The sequence below is a fragment of the Lepus europaeus genome, chromosome 5, assembly GCF_033115175.1.
Source record: "Lepus europaeus isolate LE1 chromosome 5, mLepTim1.pri, whole genome shotgun sequence".
Classification (NCBI taxonomy): Eukaryota; Metazoa; Chordata; class Mammalia; order Lagomorpha; family Leporidae; genus Lepus; species Lepus europaeus.
In genome coordinates, this window is record NC_084831.1 from 91,606,995 (window position 1) to 91,626,579 (window position 19,585).

The 19,585-nt window shown below is 36.9% G+C and overlaps 1 protein-coding gene across 1 annotated transcript in view; it reads right to left on the reverse strand.

Moving 5' to 3' along the window:
- DPYD (dihydropyrimidine dehydrogenase) overlaps nucleotides 1–19,585 on the reverse strand; it is a 1,003,571-nt gene that overhangs the window by 779,119 nt on the left and 204,867 nt on the right. Inside the window, exon 4 of the mRNA XM_062191802.1 lies at nucleotides 3,812–3,899. Within this exon, the coding sequence (XP_062047786.1) occupies nucleotides 3,812–3,899 (88 nt within the window). The remainder of the gene's footprint in view (nucleotides 1–3,811; nucleotides 3,900–19,585) is intronic.

Consider the following 19,585-nt stretch of genomic DNA (forward strand, 5'->3'; position numbering starts at 1 on the left):
ATGGAAAGCAAATTCAGAGGAAAATATACCAAAACAATTGATTACACTTCTGCTTTCTATTTTCTAACACTCAAATGATATGGTATACATACACATACATATAAAGATACTCTCAATATTATAAATGTTATCAGGTACTTAGCCTAGCGGTTAAGATGCCCAAGTAGGACATCAAAGTGCCTGGGTCTGATTCCAGCTTCCCAGCAATGAAGACACTGAGAGGCAACAGTAAAGGTTCAAGTAACTGAGCTCCTGCTACCCAAGTGGGTGACCTTGAATGAGTTTCTAGCTCTGGGCTTAGTCCTTGCATAGTGTCAGCCATTGCAGGCAATTACGGAGTGAACCGGTAAATGGGAGTGCATTTTCTCTCCCTATCCCTCTCCCTCTCCCCACCCCTTCTCAATAGCTCTCAAATAAATATATTAATATTATTAATGATCTTGACCAATAAGTTTTGTTGGTACAATTTTATTATTCATCTTAGTTATTTTCAATAAGAGTCTCTTAAAACAAGAGCCTTTCTCTGATGTGCAATTATAACTTTATTTATCTGTATAGAAAAGCCACACGAAACTAAGTACATAGATACTACAAAAATTGCAAATTAGTGGGGAAAAAATCAATGCTTTTCAATTTAAAGAAATTGTTTTGAAAGGGAATTTATCCCTACTCTTTAAGGATCATGAAATCAAGGAACAGTTTCAGGAACAGCCATTTTCTTCACTACTTTTAGATTGACCTCATGTATTTTTTTTTTTTTAAAGGAAAGCCATCAAGAATACAACTCAGTATTCACAGTTTGAAGAATCTGCAACATATACTTCCAATTGAGAGATACAATTGCAAACAACTGTCTGCACAAGCGAAACACGGAAAAACTGACTGAGGAAGTACAATAGAATTGAGTGTACTTTTCGAAACCAGAGCTGTAATCCAGTTTGTAAAAAAAATAAAGAATGGAAGTATCGGCCTAACGCTGCTGAATCACAGAAGCCTAACACAATACAACACAAGGTGACATCCTTTTCTCAAAGAGCCACAAGGCTCATTGAGTCTGGCGATTCAATTACCCTCTCAACCTGGAAAGAAGTCGCCTCCTGTGTGGACGGCCACTGGCAGGGCGACATGGGATGGCCTACATGAACACAGCCTGTAAATACTTACAAAGCTGCAGCCTTCAAAGAACAAGAGTCTTTGACCTTTCATGATTGCTACAGCGATTCTTCAACAAAACATTACTTTTATGTTTTCTAAAATGTCTAACACAGATTATGTTTCCAATTACATATCTTCAAAATATGTATGCACAATGCTTCATTAGGTAGGAAAGAATATGGACAAACTGATTAAGTTGAAAGTTTTCCTAAAATAGAGAGGATACTGGTTTCCCTAGGCCTTTTATGAATTTTTTGAATAATAGCAATAATAGCTTTTTGAATTTTATTTCCATAGTGTGTGCAGGTCTTGAATTAAATGGATTTGTGTCCTAATTAAAATCTAAAATTTAAATTAAAATTGAACTTTAGACTATCTTGGGACCACTTGCCCAGCATGCATCTTTTAAGATTGCTCATAATAATTCCCATATCACAATGCTTGATTTCTGGAGTGCTAATTTAGATACATGTACTTTACCCAAAAACATTTTATATCTCAAAGATTGGACATTTTGCTTCACTCCTTGTTGATGAGATCATTATTAAAGAAGACACATTTCACATATATTTCATATAAGTTTTTACACTAAAACAAAGGTCCTGTGATGATGAATGTTTGGGATACTATGAAGTCAATAAATGACAGCCCTTCCAGAATTGATCTTCTGAATTACAAAACATACATAAACATCAGTGACTTCCTACTGCCTATAGGATTAAGTCCCAAGGGATGAGCATGGTTTCAATATTTTCACAATTTAATCGCAATTTAATCTTGACTCTAGTCCAGTCACCCTAAATGTTTTACACTTCCTCAAACCTGCCATGTACAAGCTCACATTGCTGCTTTCTCATCCTCTAGCACTGCATGGATTGTGGTACTGACCACACCAAATAACAGTTATTAGCTAAGTTTTATTTTTAAATTCTTTGTTCCCTTGATTATGAACTTTTTAATAAAAGATGTATTTATTTATTTATTTGAAAGGCAGAGTTACACAGAGAGAAACAAAGAAAGAAAGATCTTTCATCCACTGGTTCACCCTCTAAATGGCTGCAACAGCCAGGACTGGGCAGGCTAAAGCCAATAGCCAAGAGCTTCATCCGAATCTTCCACGAGGGTGTAAGGGCCCAAACACTTAACCCCTCTTCCACTGCTTTCCCTGACACATTAGAAGATGGACTGGAAGTGGAGCAGCTAGGACACAAACGGGCATCCATATTGGATGTGGGCATTGCAACTTAATCCAGTATGCCACAATGCCAGACCCAGATTATGAACTTTTAAACCCAAAGTTACAGCAAGGACCATGTCTTTCCAAGTGCCCAACACAGTATATATTTTACTATGTTATCAATAAATGTCAGCAACAAAAATACCAATCACTTCTAGAGGATTTACCATATTGAATGAATAGGAAAACTAATCCTATCTCAAGAAAATATCTGTCAAGTGATCATGATGTTGGACATTTTCATATACAAGCACTCAAATTATTCAGTTTAAAACACAACCTTATAGGACACATGATATCTTTGCTTCATAAGTGAAAGTAATTAGGTAGGTCATTTTCCTTGGTTTCACAATCAAGTGATCAACCTCAAAAATTCAACCCAGACTTCAAATCCTTATAAATGTGATCATACTGTTCATGACTCCATACCTATACCTAAGTATAGCTTTGATTTCTTTTAGAATCCTAAAGTAATACAAATGTATTATTTTTTCCTAAAATATTTGTTTTAAATAATTGACATGTTCTAAAATAACAATTTTTAATCTATAAGAACCTGGTTATTGAAGGAGGACTTACTGGATCTTTACAATATTTTAGAACATTAATGTCAAGCTTTGTAAAAAGAAAGAATCTCTATCATGTTACCAAATGAGGACTTACTGGATCTTTACAACATTTCAGGCCATTAATGTAAAACACTGTAAAAGAAAGATTCTCTAAAAACCTATGGGAGAGTTTCTTCAGCTTTTGCTCATTTGTTAAAATATAAGACACTTGGTCAAGAGTTGCTAATGCTCCTTTCACAAAAACAGTACATACTATTAATCATTCAAACATTCACTTAGTAAGTGAAAACTGGGCTGAGCCATACATTGATTAAAAAACCTAAAGATCAAGTTTTCTTTTGTTCTATTCATACCTTTAAAAGCTTCCTTTCTATTTTTTGGTTATTTTTGTTAAAATTCTAATAGGGCCTATGAATTACTTCAAATCTTGAACATATTAATAAAAGGGAAAACTCCATTCCCTTGATGAATCTCAGTGTGCTAGACCTAATACTAATGCGTATTTTAAACAAAGATGTTTCACAAATTTTAAGTGTGCTTTGATAATCAATGACGGTTCCTGTCTATAAATACTTAGCAAGCTTAAGCTAAAATATTCAATGTATTAAATATTTTGTATGTAACAACCATGGGTTTCAAAGTAAACTTATTTTGAAATAAAACACGCTCATTTTCACAATAAGCAAATCACAAATTGGTAGAGCTTAATAAAATGTGCTCTATTTCCAAATGTCAACAGAAATCATATTTATAAGATAAGCTTTATATTTAAACCACAGGTAATAATAAATAGAGATCCAGATCAAATGCCATTATAAATTTTCATTTGCAGAGTTAAATCTGAATTTACCTTGTTTGCAATACTTGTGATGAATGATTTAATGTCTAGATTAGTTGGACAGCTCTTCTGACAAGGGGCATCTGCACATTTCAGGCATCTAGGAAATAAAACAACTGCATTTAAATAACATAAAGCAACTGAAATAATCTATGTATTTTTTTAATATCCATCCACAGTTGGTGTCTAGTAAGTATAAATAAATATTTAGGTTCAAATTTTTTTTGTCTTATTTAAGAGACCAACAGACACACAAAAAGAGAGAGAGCTTTAGTCCCCAAATGCCTGCCATAGCCAGGGCTGAAGCCTGGAGCTGTACCTCAATCCAGTTCTCTCCAGGGATAGGAGGAACCCAATTACTTGAATCATGACCTGCATCTGCCAGGGTCTGCATTGACAGGAAGGTGGGGTCAGGATACAGGGCTGGGAGTTGGAGTTGAACCATGTGGAGAAGTGCATGTCTCCAAAGATAGGCTAAATACCCATTCTTCTCTGAAATGTCTTTTAAGCAATGAAGTACACGCATGATATCCACATTCCATCTTTTTGCAAATCTCTTGAGATGCACAAAATACAACACTTCTGGGTAATAATTACCTCCCCACCACCAAGAGTTAAACTACATCTTTTCAAGATTTATCATTTAATCATTTACTCTATCAGCCTTGTTTTGATCCCTCACTACACTGACAATGCTTAGAACAGGCAATCTTTTACAAAATGTATAAATCTTTTAGAACACAATTATTATACAAATGAAAAAGTAAAGTCTTTTATTTAACTATTTATACTATCCTTTTTCTTCCCCCATTCTTAGCTTTCACCTCCCCTCACTACCTCTGCCTCCCTCCATCCCTCCTTCCATCTTGCTGATGTCTTTCAGCTTATATACAATTCACCTTGCAACTGCTTGCTATTGCAGACGCTTCAAAGCACAGTCCCCATGTACCCTCTGTGGGCCAAAGTCCTTATTCACCTGCCTAGCCTCAGCTGAACAGGACAGGCTCCTCTCTAGTGGAGCCTGTATCTGATTACAAATCAATGAGGGGTCCAAATTCTTGCCCTCTTTTGGAGAAATCAGTCTGCAGAAATCCATTGAAGCCTTCATCATGATTGTCTGCCCAGTCCCACTTGCCTCACCCTTCTGTGAATCTTTGCCTTCAAATAAGCATCCTGCACACTAACCTCATCTCAGAATATGTTCCCTGAAGAACTGAGCAGACACACATTCAAACTTCACTGTGCTTAAGAACCAACTGCAGAGATTGCTAAATGTCAGAATGCACAGAGGAGTCCCTGGGGAGTCTGAGTTATTGCCTGGGAAGTGCATTGTGGGGAGCCTCTGAGGTAATTCTGATAAACATACATGGTTGGAACGATATCACGAAAACCACTATTCTATAATTATTACTTCCAAACACCTTAAACTACTGACGATAATTGTCCATGCTGGGTGCAATAACTCATGTGTGTCTCTGTTCATTTATTCATTGACTAACACTTAATAAGTCCCTGGCACATGGCTCACCCTCAGCGCTAAGTATATAAAAGTGATGGACAAAAGATCCTGCCCTCATGGAACTGGTAGTCAGGATGCAGAAACAGTGCGGTGGTCAGTGCAGTCATCACGAGTCTGGGTGAAAAGCAGCAAGCTAAGGAATCATACAGGAGGCTACAGTGCTAGAGGGAGAGTCAGGGAATGATTCAGGGAAAGCCTTTGGGACTGGGAGGAGCAATACTTAAATTTCAATTGAACAACGAATTGATAAGGAAGTAAATGACAGTGGGTTGAGAGCACAGAGTCACTCAAGAAAAAGACTCAAAAATACATACAGTATGTGCCAGGGCTTGGAAATAAAAGAACATGACTGGAGAGGTGAACCAATGGGATCTGGTCTGACATAAAGCAAGAGTAGAAGTAGAAAGAAATAGGCTGGAGATATACAACTTAAGAAAATATGCCACTGTTACACGTATCAGAAGCCAGAATTCTCTAAGAATGTCACCGAGAAAGAATCCTACATTGCTCAATGACAAAGGTGACTAGAGAGCTCATTTTCTTTCTACTTCCACGTGTAAAGACCTTGGCTCATTTCCTTCAAGTAAACAATACCATTCTCCTTGTCATTCTTTTGTGAGAGAGTCCTCTTCATTGTCTGAGCCAATTTCTCAGTACCTAATTAATATCTTGTTTTTAAATCTGATCTCTTTTTCTCTAGTTTGTGCCCTTAGCCTTCCTTCTAAATTAAATTTTACACAATGAGTACTGAAGGCTTTTCATAATCAATTGTCCTCTCTGAAATGTAGTCATTAAACCTCTCCCCTATCATTTCTCTAAATGCCATTGTGTGATTCACATCTATCATTTAGTTGAGTTCCTTTCTGTTCAAACTTAGGTGTTTTTTTCCCCCTAAAACACTGTCACTGAGTTCACAAAGAATTTCTTTAAAGCATGATCCCCAGCATGTACTGTGAAACAATGCAAAGAAAAAAAACATAATGCATGGTCCAATTGGTCCTGTTGTTGAAAGGAGTTGATACTTATATGTGCTGCTGTCATATGGATAAATACATGGAGCATTAGTATCAGTTTGAAAGCAATTCCTATTATGTAGTAACTGAAAATCGTTAAAAGTATGGCAAATAATGTGACTTCTTTTTTCATTTATAAAAGCAAGTAATTTCATCAGTTTTAAAATATGTACTATTATACCGGATTATATATGTGGCATAGCATATAGATTCTGCTAAACCTTAATGAAGTCATAAGTTTTCTGTTTTTCTTTAAACCCAGCTTGAATAATAAGGCAATTAAAAATAAAGTAATGTCAGTAGGTATCAATGAACCAAATTAATGCGCAGTGAATTTTTCTGTTCTTCCAGGGAAATCTTAAATTCAACATAAACAGATTCACTTAACAGCATTGGCAATGTAAGGATTTTTAGTTGTAGTTATTAAGCCTCTTTACCAAATAATTCTCCTTTTATTATTGAGCTAGTTCACAAATAACAGCTGTTGGAAATGTCAGATGTTAATGAGGCAGGGCAATGCAAACCTGAATTGTAGCATTCTTTTTTCTTTGGTGCCATGAATATGCCAGAATGGGCAGACTCTGATAATAATACCATCTTGCAATTCTCTAAGCGCTCTGCAGACTAAAGTGCATCAGGCTGCCATTAATCCCACTTATCACTCTGACAGCTCAGTAATTACACTACTGCTATAGCCAGGTAGTCCTAATAAAATATCAACCACTGCACTGGAATGTATACTGGTGAGATGTTTTATTAAACTTGGGGGGGTTTGATCATCAAGTGACATTATTGTTGACCTATTTTTCTATTTGACAATAAATTATCCTTTGACCACGCCATAATAGATATTACAGAATGCATTTACTGTACCAAATCAGAAAGGTACTGCATTACAATGATGTAGGCAAATGGTGTAAATAAAATAGCAAAAATGCATGTCAGAATGTTATTACCTAAATTGCTTTAAATGATTGATACCATGAAAAATCACAGACACAGTACATAAGGGAATATGTCAACAATTATTGTAAACCACAGTTCTACACAAATTTTTCCTTAGAAGTAACATTTAAATTATACCTGTTTTTATCTTCAGTCATTTAATTCCCCTTTTACCTCTCAAAGCTATCCTGTTGTAATGCAGATTATTTTTAAATGCAATGTAACAGACAAAAGTTAATTCAGATAAACAATCATGTGATGTTTTTAATCCTCAAATAATTACATTTACACTAAGGAGTATATTAGATTATTTTTAAAGCAATGAACCAGATTTTTTTACTTATGATAAACTTTTTTCATTTCCATATTCAATAGAGAGGGTATAATAGATTTCATTAAAACCAAAATATTGAATCCTTAATAAATGTTAATCTTCCATGATTCAACACGACAATAAAATACACTATAATATGTAGACTTCTGTACTGTTACTTATGGAACAAAAACTATTAAAGAGATATTTACCCAGGATATTTCTCTAGAAACATTATTCCTCATCCCAAACATCATGAGGCTGGACAGTTTTACCCCATGGTATAAAATCAAAACAAATTATCTTGAGGAATGAAATAAGTGGCATTTCATTCTTCACACGTCTGAGAACAGACGTCTGCCTCTTTTATTGGTAAGCATCTGCAGCAGTTTGATTTGTAGCCTATATTTGTTAAAGAATTTTCTAATCCATGAGCTTAAATGATTCAGTTAATTTCTTTTATCAGTTTATACACACCTACTCACACACACACCTACCTGAAAATCTTAAAACTCACTTTATATTTTCTTTGTTTAGCTAGACTTTGGTTTAATCAACTCAGCACTGTTTCATCAGTCTATGTATAATCCACGTTAATTTGCATATAATGGTATTGGCAATTTAGTATTTACATTATTTCCTTATATTGATATTGCATTTAGGTTTTTGATGTTATATAATATTTGGAAAGTCTAACTAGTTGACATGTAGCAAGTGGGTACAGGACCTAGCTTTCCTGCCATTTAAGGGCCAGTATAGGCAAATATATTGCTTACTATCCATCCTCAAACAAGAAATACTCCTATTGAAAACTGTGAAAATGTGAGATCAGGTTAAATGTATAGTAGGAATCCAGAAATGGAGGTTCAAAGTGTCACATATGTGTCTGAGTTTAGCAGTTTTCATTCCTTTCACCCAGACCTGGCATATTAAAAGAATCCAAGAAACACAGCAGATATCTTTGAAACATGATGGGACTAAGCCATGTTCTCATCCATATAACAGAGCATTCAAAAGCGATCCTCAGCTTCCAATAATTCTCTGGCAATTCACAGATCTTTATTTATTAAATATTCTATTTTCTTTTATTTGACAGGTAGAGTTATAGACAGTGAGAGACAGAGAGAAAGGTCTTTCTTCTGTTGGTTCACTCCCCTAATGACCACTACGGCCGGCACTGCGCCAATCCGAAGCCAGGAGCCAAGTGCTTCCTCCTAGTCTCCCATGCAGGTGCAGGGGCCCAAGCACTTAGGCCATCCTCCACTGCCCTCCCAGGCCACAGCAGAGAGCTGGAGTGGAAGAGGAGCAACCGGGACTAGTACCCAGCACCCCAACTGGGACTAGAACCCGGGGTGCCGGTGCCACAGGTGGAGGATTAGCCAAGTGAGCCATGGCACCGGCCCTCAATACTGTATTAACAACAATCCTATATACCTTCTGACTATGCTTATCTGATCACACTTCAGGTTCATACTGGCTAAGGGGTATTTAGAACTAACTTTTAATATTATTTAATATGCATCGTGGCCAAGCTTCTATATTCTGCTTAGCTGGAAGCTACAAGAGAATCATTAAAAATAACCAAATTTTTAAATTTTTAGCATTTTCCCTTGTTACCACACCTAATATGTCATGTTTTAAAGCTTATAATATTTATTTGTATGTGCAAGTCAATACCAAACATAATTCTTAAATAGAGCTATTTATCTACTAGAAATTTTCACTTGGATGTGGGTATTTCAGAATGATTCAAGAGCTGAAAATTGGAACAGTACACAATTCATACAACTTATTCTCAAAGTAATTTGTTGGATGATGATGATGATGTCTGGAAGTAAAACATTGTTGAGGAGTTTCCTACCAATATCCTGCAGTCTGTATCAGAGAATTAATTGTTGGTCTTATCAAATACCAACAGCTAAAAATGCAAAGTTTATGCTTTTTCTATATTTTAAATTAAATGAAAGAACTTATGTTAAATTCAATGTTCATTTCTTATCTTCTCATAAAACAGATACTTAAAAATTAATGGCCGGCGCCGCGGCTCAATAGGCTAATCCTCCACCTTGCGGCACCAGCAGGTTCTAGTCCTGGTCGGGGCACCGGATTCTGTCCCAGTTGCCCCTCTTCCAGGCCAGCTCTCTGCTGTGGCCCGGGAGTGCAGTGGAGGATGGCCCAAGTGCTTGGGCCCTGCACCCCATGGGAGACCAGGAGAAGCACCTGGCTCCTGGCTTCGGATCAGCACGGTGCGCTGGCTGCAGCGCGCAGGCCACGGCGGCCATTGGAGGGTGAACCAACAGCCAAAGGAAGACCTTTGTGTGTGTGTCTCTCTCTCTCTCTCTCTCTCTCTCTCTCCACTCTGCCTATCAAAAAAATAATAAATAAATAACTAAACTAAAAAAATTAATAAAACAAATTTTGTCTCCACTGCATATGAAAGCACCAAGGCTCCAGTTGTTCCCAGAAGCCTAGAAAGACAGTAGCCAAACAGCTGAGGAAACTACTAGAACACATTTAGCATCTCACACTCAGAACAATTCCGTTCATGAAGGAACCCACATAACAATTTTTTATAATCTTTAGTTATTTCTTCGAGAGTCAAGGAAAGAGAGCAACAGGCAGACAGAGTTCTTATCTGTGGCTTTATTCTGAAAATGTCCACAAGAGCTGGGTTTCAAAGTCAGAAGCCAGGAACTTAATCTGAGACTCCCACGTGGGTGATGGATACTGAACAATTTGAGCCATCACCTTTTGCCTCCCAAGTTCTATACTGGCTGGAAGCAACAATCAGAAGCAGGGCTGGGAGCTGAACCCAAGCACTTCAACCTGGGATGCAGGCAGCTCATCTGGCATCTCAAGCACCAGATCAAATGCACTTCCCAGGTTACAATTTGAAAAGGTGGTGTTTTACTGACTCCATCTCTTGGTGACATCAATGCATCTTCACCATAATATATGAAGATTGAAAAAAAAAGGCACTTTAGAAGTCACAAGTAGAAAGAGACTACAATATTATTACTCCAGGAGTCCAATTTTAGTTTAAGAGCAAAAAGTAAAAGATGGTCTTGATGGCTATTAAATATGCTGCAAAAACTCTGACAGTATAAGAAATGAAAAAATAATAATGTATATACTGTTTTCTTATAATTAAAGTATCTCCATAAAAATCTTCGTATGTGTACAGGAGTGAAACAAGAAAGATGTGATTGAATCAACGCACACTGATAAAGGCAGGAAGATTTATTGGGAGAAAAGGCACACACATCATGAACATGGTACTCAGAGAAATATGAGAAATCTGGTATTAAAAGATAACAGAAGCCACTCAAAGAAAGTAGGTTTAGTCCTTAAAGTTTCCTAAATTGGGGCTCTATGACAATAGAAATATAAGTACAATAAGTCTTACATACCAAATGCCAAACGAATGATCATAAAAATTATCCTAAAAATTTTGGGGATGAATTGAGATCCTTGTAGAATGAAGCAATGAAGGAAAAGTATCCCTATATCTAACTTCCGTTAGATACTTAAAATTGCACAAGATAATGACTTATAAATTGAACTGCTAAATTATTACATTGTAACAATCTGAATTGACTAAATGCTAAGTATTTACCAGTGTTTTACATATCAATAATGTAGAAAAATGAAGTCAATGAATATAAAAAATAAACATTTACAGAAAGGTTTTCTGCCCAGTAGACAACTAGGAGCTGAAATATCAGATGAAATTTGATTCCAGATACCTGCAGCTACAATAAGAGATATGACTTACTCAAGACATCCAGAGAATACCAGGGATTAAAGCTCTTCTTTTATGCCCTAGAGCAGTGGTCTTGCTGGTAACAATATCCTATGAAGTCATTCTTCATCCACCTTAAAGATGGAGGGGATTGAGAGTATTTAAAGGATTGAGAAAGATGTCTAGATTCAAGAGGAAGATAAGAATCTCTTCTGTCTTCCAGTAATGAAATAACTAGTGGTGAGCCATGTACTTAGGGTCATGTTCTTTATAAGATTTGTCAGCCTAAGCACATTAGGTCACACATAGCATATACGTTTGATATATGAGTGTTCATGTACTCAGACTTATGTGTAGGCTAATATGATTTGAGCATTCAGATATGCTTACTCATTCAAAGCCTTTAAATGTCTAACTCAAAAAGCACAGCATAAGAGTTAAGGCTTTGATACTTGATTGACCATATTTAATTCTTGACTTCACTTTACTGGTTTTAAGACTTTATATAAATGAGCTAACCACTCTTGGCATGAATTTCCTCATATACAATTGGGGAATCTTCAGAATCTTAATGTGATAATTTAAAATGATTACATACATGTTAATATATAATAGTGTGGATTTCTTTAGTAATTTAAAAGCATTCATAATAATCCTTAAAATGCTTCTAACATTTTGCATTGTTTCCTCTTCCATAAAGTGGAAAAGATTAAAGATATGCAGAATAATTTTCTACAGTTACATACATACATGTAACACAGTAGACATCTCAAAAACATAAATGCATGCTCTGTTTATTTTCTCCACGTGGAATTTTTGAAGAAAGAAAATTTATTGCCATTTAAGAAGAATCAGAGAAGTGTTATATACAGAAGTACTTAGGCTGGCAGTTGAAGGACAACCATGACAGCAGGTTCTTGATGCTTCTGTAGTTCTCTTTATTATACACAGTAGCTACCACCATACCACGTACATTTTATCTGTCTATATGGAATGAATGAAAGGAAAGGAAAAAGAAACTATTACCTAATGCAATCTATTCAGAGAGAAAGAGAGAGACAGAGACAGAGAGAAAACAGGCCATTATCTCAACCAGGAAAAATACTTTCATACATCATTGGTTCTCAGCACTGATACTAGTTGGAACATAAATTTTTATGGAAAATCCCTTGCTTACTCAGTGAATTCTTCAATAATCAAGCTATGACAACACAAAGGTCAATCTCAACAGTGATCCAATGCTACTTATATGGAATCCTTTCATCTTGATATTTCTATTTTTTCTCCATGCTAATGATGTGAAGAAAAAATATTCTAATAATTGGTAAATTAAAGGTGATAGTTTGGACTGTACAATTTACTCTAGAGCTTTTACTTTCGAAAATAACACATTCTGGCCGGCGCATGGCTCACTAGGTTAATCCTCCACCTGCGGTGCCGGAACCTAGGGATCGCGTCCCAGTTAGGACGCTGGATTCTGTCCCGGTTGCTCCTCTTCCAGTCCAGCTCTCTGCTGTGGCCTGGGAAGGCAGTGGAGGATGGCCCAAGTCCTTGGGCCCTGCACCCGCATGGGAGACCAGGAGGAAGCACTTGGCTCCTGGCTTCGGATCTGCGCGGTGCACCGGCTATAGCAGCCATTTAGGGGTAAACCAATGGAAGGAAGACCTTTCTCTCCGTCTCTCTCTCTCTAACTCTGTCAAAAAAAAAAAAAAAAAAAAACAAAGAAAGAAAAAGAAAATAGCACATTATACCAACAAGTGTAACTGATCTTTAAAATGGATGTATGTGGTTAAAAAACTATCTGAAGGATGCAGCCAGGAAATGAAAAATCCACATAATAAAGGAGCTTTTTTTTTTTCCATTCCTTCTCCACACATTACCTCTTGGCTCTTTCATATTTTCAATACCCATGTAAGGTATAATTTTCCCTTCACTAGTTCTATTACTGTGAACTGACAAGATGGCAACAAAATATTTCTTTCCTTCCAGAGTAGGTTAGCATTTTACTCTGAAAAAACGGGCTATATGGTCATCCTTTTGTATGTATTCACAATTAAGGAAATATCTATATTTTCTATTCCATTTAAATTTGAATAAGTTTATAAACATGCAATCACACATATTCATAATAGCAGTTATCCATGTAGCCATGTTCAAAATCCAAGTTTCACAATACATTTTATAATCCAGTCTATCATTAATTTTACAAGACATATTTGTTTTTTTTTTTAATCAGCATATCATTCTTACAATTGTGCTCCCCTTCACAATCTAGAAAGCTGATTTTACATGATGCTCAATACACCTTTAATCTTTCATAGACCTTAGAGGGGACTGGGTGACAGTACTGACAGGTTTTATTATAGCCTTCTTACCACAAAATAATCTTAATTCACATGGACTATTTCTCCAGTAGCGTCATAAACTCTTTGATTTATGTTGAGGATTCTTTCAGTGTCACAAAAAAAAGACATTTTTTAACATACCGATATGTTCTACAAATTATCTTTTCAAATTTTCAAATGCCTGTGGTATGTTTATCTTAATGGCAATGAAGCCCCTTTATGTACTGTAACCCAAAAAGTCATATTCACTGGTCACAGTAGCTCTGGAAGAAAACTTTCTGGCAAATTTCAAAACTGAAAATACTATGTTTAGGGTTTATTTGCTGGAAATTGCAGAAATAATTTGGTAGTAATATTAACAGACATGAAGTTTTATATCTGGTCCCTACCAAAGATGTGAAATAGAAAGTCAAATATTTCAAACTATAAAAAAAGTTTGTTGATTATAATGGAATTTTTATGTATGGAACATGATTATGAAAAATGTTTACAAATATGTAAGCATATTTAAGATTATGTAGGAGAAAATTTGAGCTAGATTCTACTTTCCACAATATATTTTGCAATGAATATTAAGAGCATGTAATTAAAAATAATATATAAATGTTGCTTGCCAACTAATATCATAATATCATGTTATCTCTATTTTTTGTACTTAATATGGATATGATTTTTATTCAAAAGCATATGAATCACCCAGGTAAAAGCAAGTTCATATACTGCCATATACCTTCTTCCTCTCTTAAAAACCTCCCAAATTCTTACAAAGGCTCCAGTTAACAGTTTCAATCAAGTATGCACAATGGAATGTACTTCTGAATGGTTGCTGGCTCAAAAGTGAACAGAACAAAGGGTCAGATCTGGTCAAAGAAATAAAGAGTGAATGCCAGCAGAAGTGCTGGAGGGACTCATTCAGTTAAAACAACATTGGAGACAACACTTGGCCTTAAAATTACAAGATAATATTCACTAATAATGGAATTTAGAAACAAGCTTCTCCATATACCAGCTCTCTAGGTACAACAAAGCAACGGGAATAATCAAACTCCAAATTATTTAATAAAAACCTACTGTGGGGCAGCTGTTTTGGCACGCTGGTTATGATGCCTACTTGGAAGCCCACAACCTGTATAGAGTGCCTATTTTCAAGTCCCAGCTCTGCTTCTTATTCCAGCTTCCTATTATTGCATGTTCTAGGAGGCAGCAGATTATGAACCAACAACTTGCATCCCTGCCACCCATGTGGGAGACCTGGATGGAGTTCCAGTCTCACGGCCGTGGCCTCACCCAGCCCTGACTGTTGAATGCATTGGGAGAATGAACCAGCAGATCAAAGATCTTTCCCTGTTTGTCTCTCTGTCTCTCTCTCTCTCTCCCCTAAAATGAAATGAAAATTTAAAAAATATTAACTAAAAAAGCTACAATATTTGAAGTTTTGTGTTTGGTGAAGCAGAAGACTTACTGAAACTTACTAGGAAGATGGTGACTTAAAAATATCCTGGACATACTTCATGTAAAAGACTCTCAATGGAGATATTGTTGTAAAACTTTCTTTTTATCTTTAGAAGCACAACAGTAATTGCAACTGTTTTAGAGATTACAAAAATACACTCAGAAATACACGAGCAGATGTGTATTTTGTCTGTTGCAACAGCTGAATTTCATGTGTGGATTCTACACAAGTTTATCTAAAAGATTTACATCATAAAAATATATTTTTTGGTGCTTGCACTGTGGTGAAATGGGTTAAGCAGCTGTTTGCAGTGCCAGCATCCCCATATGGGCGCCAGTTCAAATCCCAACTGCTCCACTTCCTTTTTTTTTTTTTTTAAGATTATTTTATTTGAAAGTCGGCCGGCGCCGTGGCTCAACAGGCTAATCCTCCGCCTTGCGGCGCCGGCACACCGGGTTCTAGTCCCGGTCGGGGCACCGATCCTGTCCCGGTTGCCCCTCTTCCAGGCCAGCTCTCTGCTGTGGCCAGGGAGTGCAGTGGAGGATAGCCCAAGTGTTTGGGCTCTGCACCCCATGGGAGACCAGGAGAAGCACCTGGCTCCTGCCATCGGAACAGCGCGGTGCGCCGGCCGCAGCACGCTACCGCGGCGGCCATTGGAGGGTGAACCAACGGCAAAAGGAAGACCTTTCTCTCTGTCTCTCTCTCTCACTGTCCACTCTGCCTGTCAAAAATAAAAAAATAAAAAAATAAAAAAATTTAAAAAAAAAAAAAAAGAAAGTCACAGTTACACAGAGAAAGGAGAGGAAAAGAGAGAGAGAGAGAGAGAGAGAAAGTGAGAGTGAGAGAGAGAGGTCTTCCATTCACTGGTTCACTCCCCAGATGGCCACAATGGTCAGAGCTGCACCGATCCAAAGCCAGGAGCCAGTAGCTTCTTCTGGGTCTCCCACGTGCATACAGGGGCCCAAGGACTTGGGCTATCTTCCATTGCTTTCCCAGACCATATAGAGAGCTGGATTGGAAGTGGAGCAGCCAGGTCTCGAACTGGCACCCGTATGAGATGGCAGCACTGCAGGCGGTGGTTTTACCCGCTATACCACAGCGCCAGCTCCTCAGCTGCACCACTTCCAACCCAGCTACCAGGTAATGGTCTAGGAAAGCAGCAGCAGATGGCCCAAGTCCTTGGGCCCCCTGAACTCATGTTGGAGACCCAGAAGAAGCTTTTGGCTCTTGGTTTCAGTTTGGCTCAATCCCAGTCATTGGGACCAAATGGGAAGTGAACCAGCGGATGAAAGATCTCTCTCTCTCTCTGCCTCTCTTTTTCACTCCGTACCTCTGACTTTCAAATAAATAATTAAATCTTACCACATTTAATTCGAAGTATTTCAAAATTTAAATATCCATTTATTTTACTTAGATAAGTCTATATGGATTACAACCAAGTTAAAAAAAATTCAGTACATTTTAAACTATTTTTTTAAAATTTATTTATTTGAAAGGCAGTTACAGAGAGGGATAGGGAGAGAAAGAAGAAGGTACGGGATGGAGGGAGAGAGGTCAAACTTTTATCCACTGGTTCACTCCCCAAGTGGCCACAATGACCAGGGCTGGGCCAGGCCAAATCCAGGAGCTTGGAACTCCATCCAGGTCTACCATGTGGGTGGCAGTGGCCCAAGCACTTAGGCCATCTTCTGCTGCCTTCCCAGTAGCATTAGCAAGGAGTTTGATTGGAAGTTGAGCAGTGGGGATTGGAACTGGTGCCCACATGGGATCCTGGTGTGACACACAGCAGCTTATCCCGCAACATCACAATGCCAGCTCCTTTCAACTGTTTTAAACATCCCCAGTGATTGTGCTATTGTCTTGATGAAAGGAGAATCTTGGCATAAAATGATCTCTAAGTCTTAGCCTTTTTCATTTCTACCTCTGGCTGCAACTCATGCCTCATTGGTATAATACTGCTTATCTTATTCTATAAGCAGGTCAAGTCATTTTCAACCTCTGTGCATTCCAACACGCTCTTCCCTCAAAGGAAGAGTCATGTTTCTGGGCTCAAGAAACTCACATTGGAGGATCAAACAAATACTCATCCTCAAGTAACAGGCTTCAGGTGTCTTCCTGGAGCCCCACGGCTGTCTATCAGAAAGCCATTTTGATCTCTCAGCACTCTGGTGGTTCTTTGTCAAAGCAATTATCATATTGGGCAGCAACAACTGATTTATTTTCCTAGTCTCTTTTGTATTTATTTCTCCAGTAAGCAAATGGTTAGGTTTCTTTATCTTGTGGGCTAGTCTACCTGGAAATAGATTAATACGAAATCTGGTAAAAATGAGAGGCAAGGCCGGCGCCGTGGCTTAACAGACTAATCCTCCGCCTTGCGGCGCCGACACACCAGGTTCTAGTCCCGGTTGGGGTGCCGGATTCTATCCCGGTTGCCCCTCTTCCAGGCCAGCTCTCTGCTATGGCCCAGGAAGGCAGTGGAGGATGGCCCAAGTCCTTGGGCCCTGCACCTGCATGGGAGACCAGGAGGAAGCACCTGGCTCCTGGCTTCGGATCAGCACGATGCTCCAGCGCAGCGGCCATTGGAGGGTGAACCAATGGCAAAAAGGAAGACCTTTCTCTCTCTCTCTCTCTCTCTCTCACTATCCACTCTGCCTGTCCAAAAAAAAAAAAGAGAGAGAGAGAGGCAAAATTTTCTACTAATAGTTTAATGTTTGGGGAATTTTTTTTTTTACAATTTTTTCATCAATCTTATGCACCTATTATTATGAAAATAATTACATTTATGTTTAATTTATTTAGTAGACACATAAGGAATTTCTATACGCTAACACTGTTTTATAAATATAAGGGTACTTCAATACTTTCATGGAAAATGGAAAAGACAAGTGTATTATAGTGCAAAAAATCTGAAATTCAGAAATGTTTCACAATGTTCATTTCATGAACTTTTTGAAGATCCCTTGATTTAGCCCATTTAATCATCATAATCACTCAATAAGTTACATCTAACAGGAACTCTAACAGGCCTTACAAAAGCCTGATAAGATACAAACTGCTGTTATTCTAATTTTAAATAAAAAGATACCTAAACATAAAATTCTCTGCCGAATTTTGGTTTGAAATATTTTACTGCCTTCTTCTATGATCCTGGTAATTATCAAAAAGTTAATAAAGTCAAGGGTCTGTGAATCTCAATTTTTTCTGCTGTTTTTCCATTATTTTAAAATACTGAGAGTGTATGGCTGACATCAGAGCTTCCCTCAGTTTATGGAAGCCAGATGCAGGATTCTTATGCAGATTTGATTTGCTCTGAATCTCAGCCTTTACTTAACATTATTTCATTTCTGTAATAGTTCTATAATGATATTCAACACTCTTGACATGTAAAAATAGTAAATATCATAGTCATTATTATATATTTAAAAGATGGCTGATTTAAAAAGCAGGCTAATAAAAACTCATTTATGTACTAAGGACTCAGCAATACTTGTTGAACATATTTTTTATTTAGAAAGCATTTCCTCTTATGTAAATCATATTCAGAAATCAATATGATCAATCTTTCCGATAGAAATATCAGACAAGATAAAAGCAATCAGAAACAGTGTTTAGAAGTGTCATAGAAAGATGAGTAATTTTAGATACAAATATATATTCAACATCTATAACTATGATCATCCCTAAACCAAGTATTTCCCTATTCAACTTTGAAAACACTACATATTATGGCCCCTCAAAAGGTAGCTAAGGCCAGATTTATTCCCATTCAAATTGTTAAGGAGATTATTATTCCACATAAGTGTGTGTGTTTGAAATGACCAAGAAGTTATTTCTGTTCTTAAAATTATAATGTGTAATCAACAATGATGACATTGCACATGAAGAATATATAGAAATTTCAGGAAATTAATGAGTGGGGTAAAAAGTAAGAATAGAAATGTTTAATCTTCTCAATTTAATTCGTATCTTAATGTAGACCATGGATTCAGGCAGTAGCACTGCTTAGAAAATGAACTAATATGAAGATGATCTGATCATTAACAGATTTTAAGTTAGCCTAGAAGCTAATGGATACAATGTTCAGAAATAATATCTTCAGTACAGTCATTAAAATTAGCTGCTTACAGCTTAATATGATTTAAACTATAAAAATGGGAAAATAAAAAAGTTAACAGCAAATAATACATATTTTTTTACAAATGGTATATTCCATCATCTGTGCCCCTAATGGAATGCATTAGAACACTGACAATGCTGTCACAGTATGTCACATGCTCCATTAAATTTAAGAAAGCTGAATGAAGAATTTGAGTGGAGGTAATAGAACTTAAATGTGTTTGTGGTCTGTGGAATCTTAACACATTATTTCCATTGTTCCTTTATTTTTTTCTTTTGTCTCTTCCTTACTTCACTTAACAAATATTTAGAAACTACTTTCTCTTCTCTGGATAGTTTG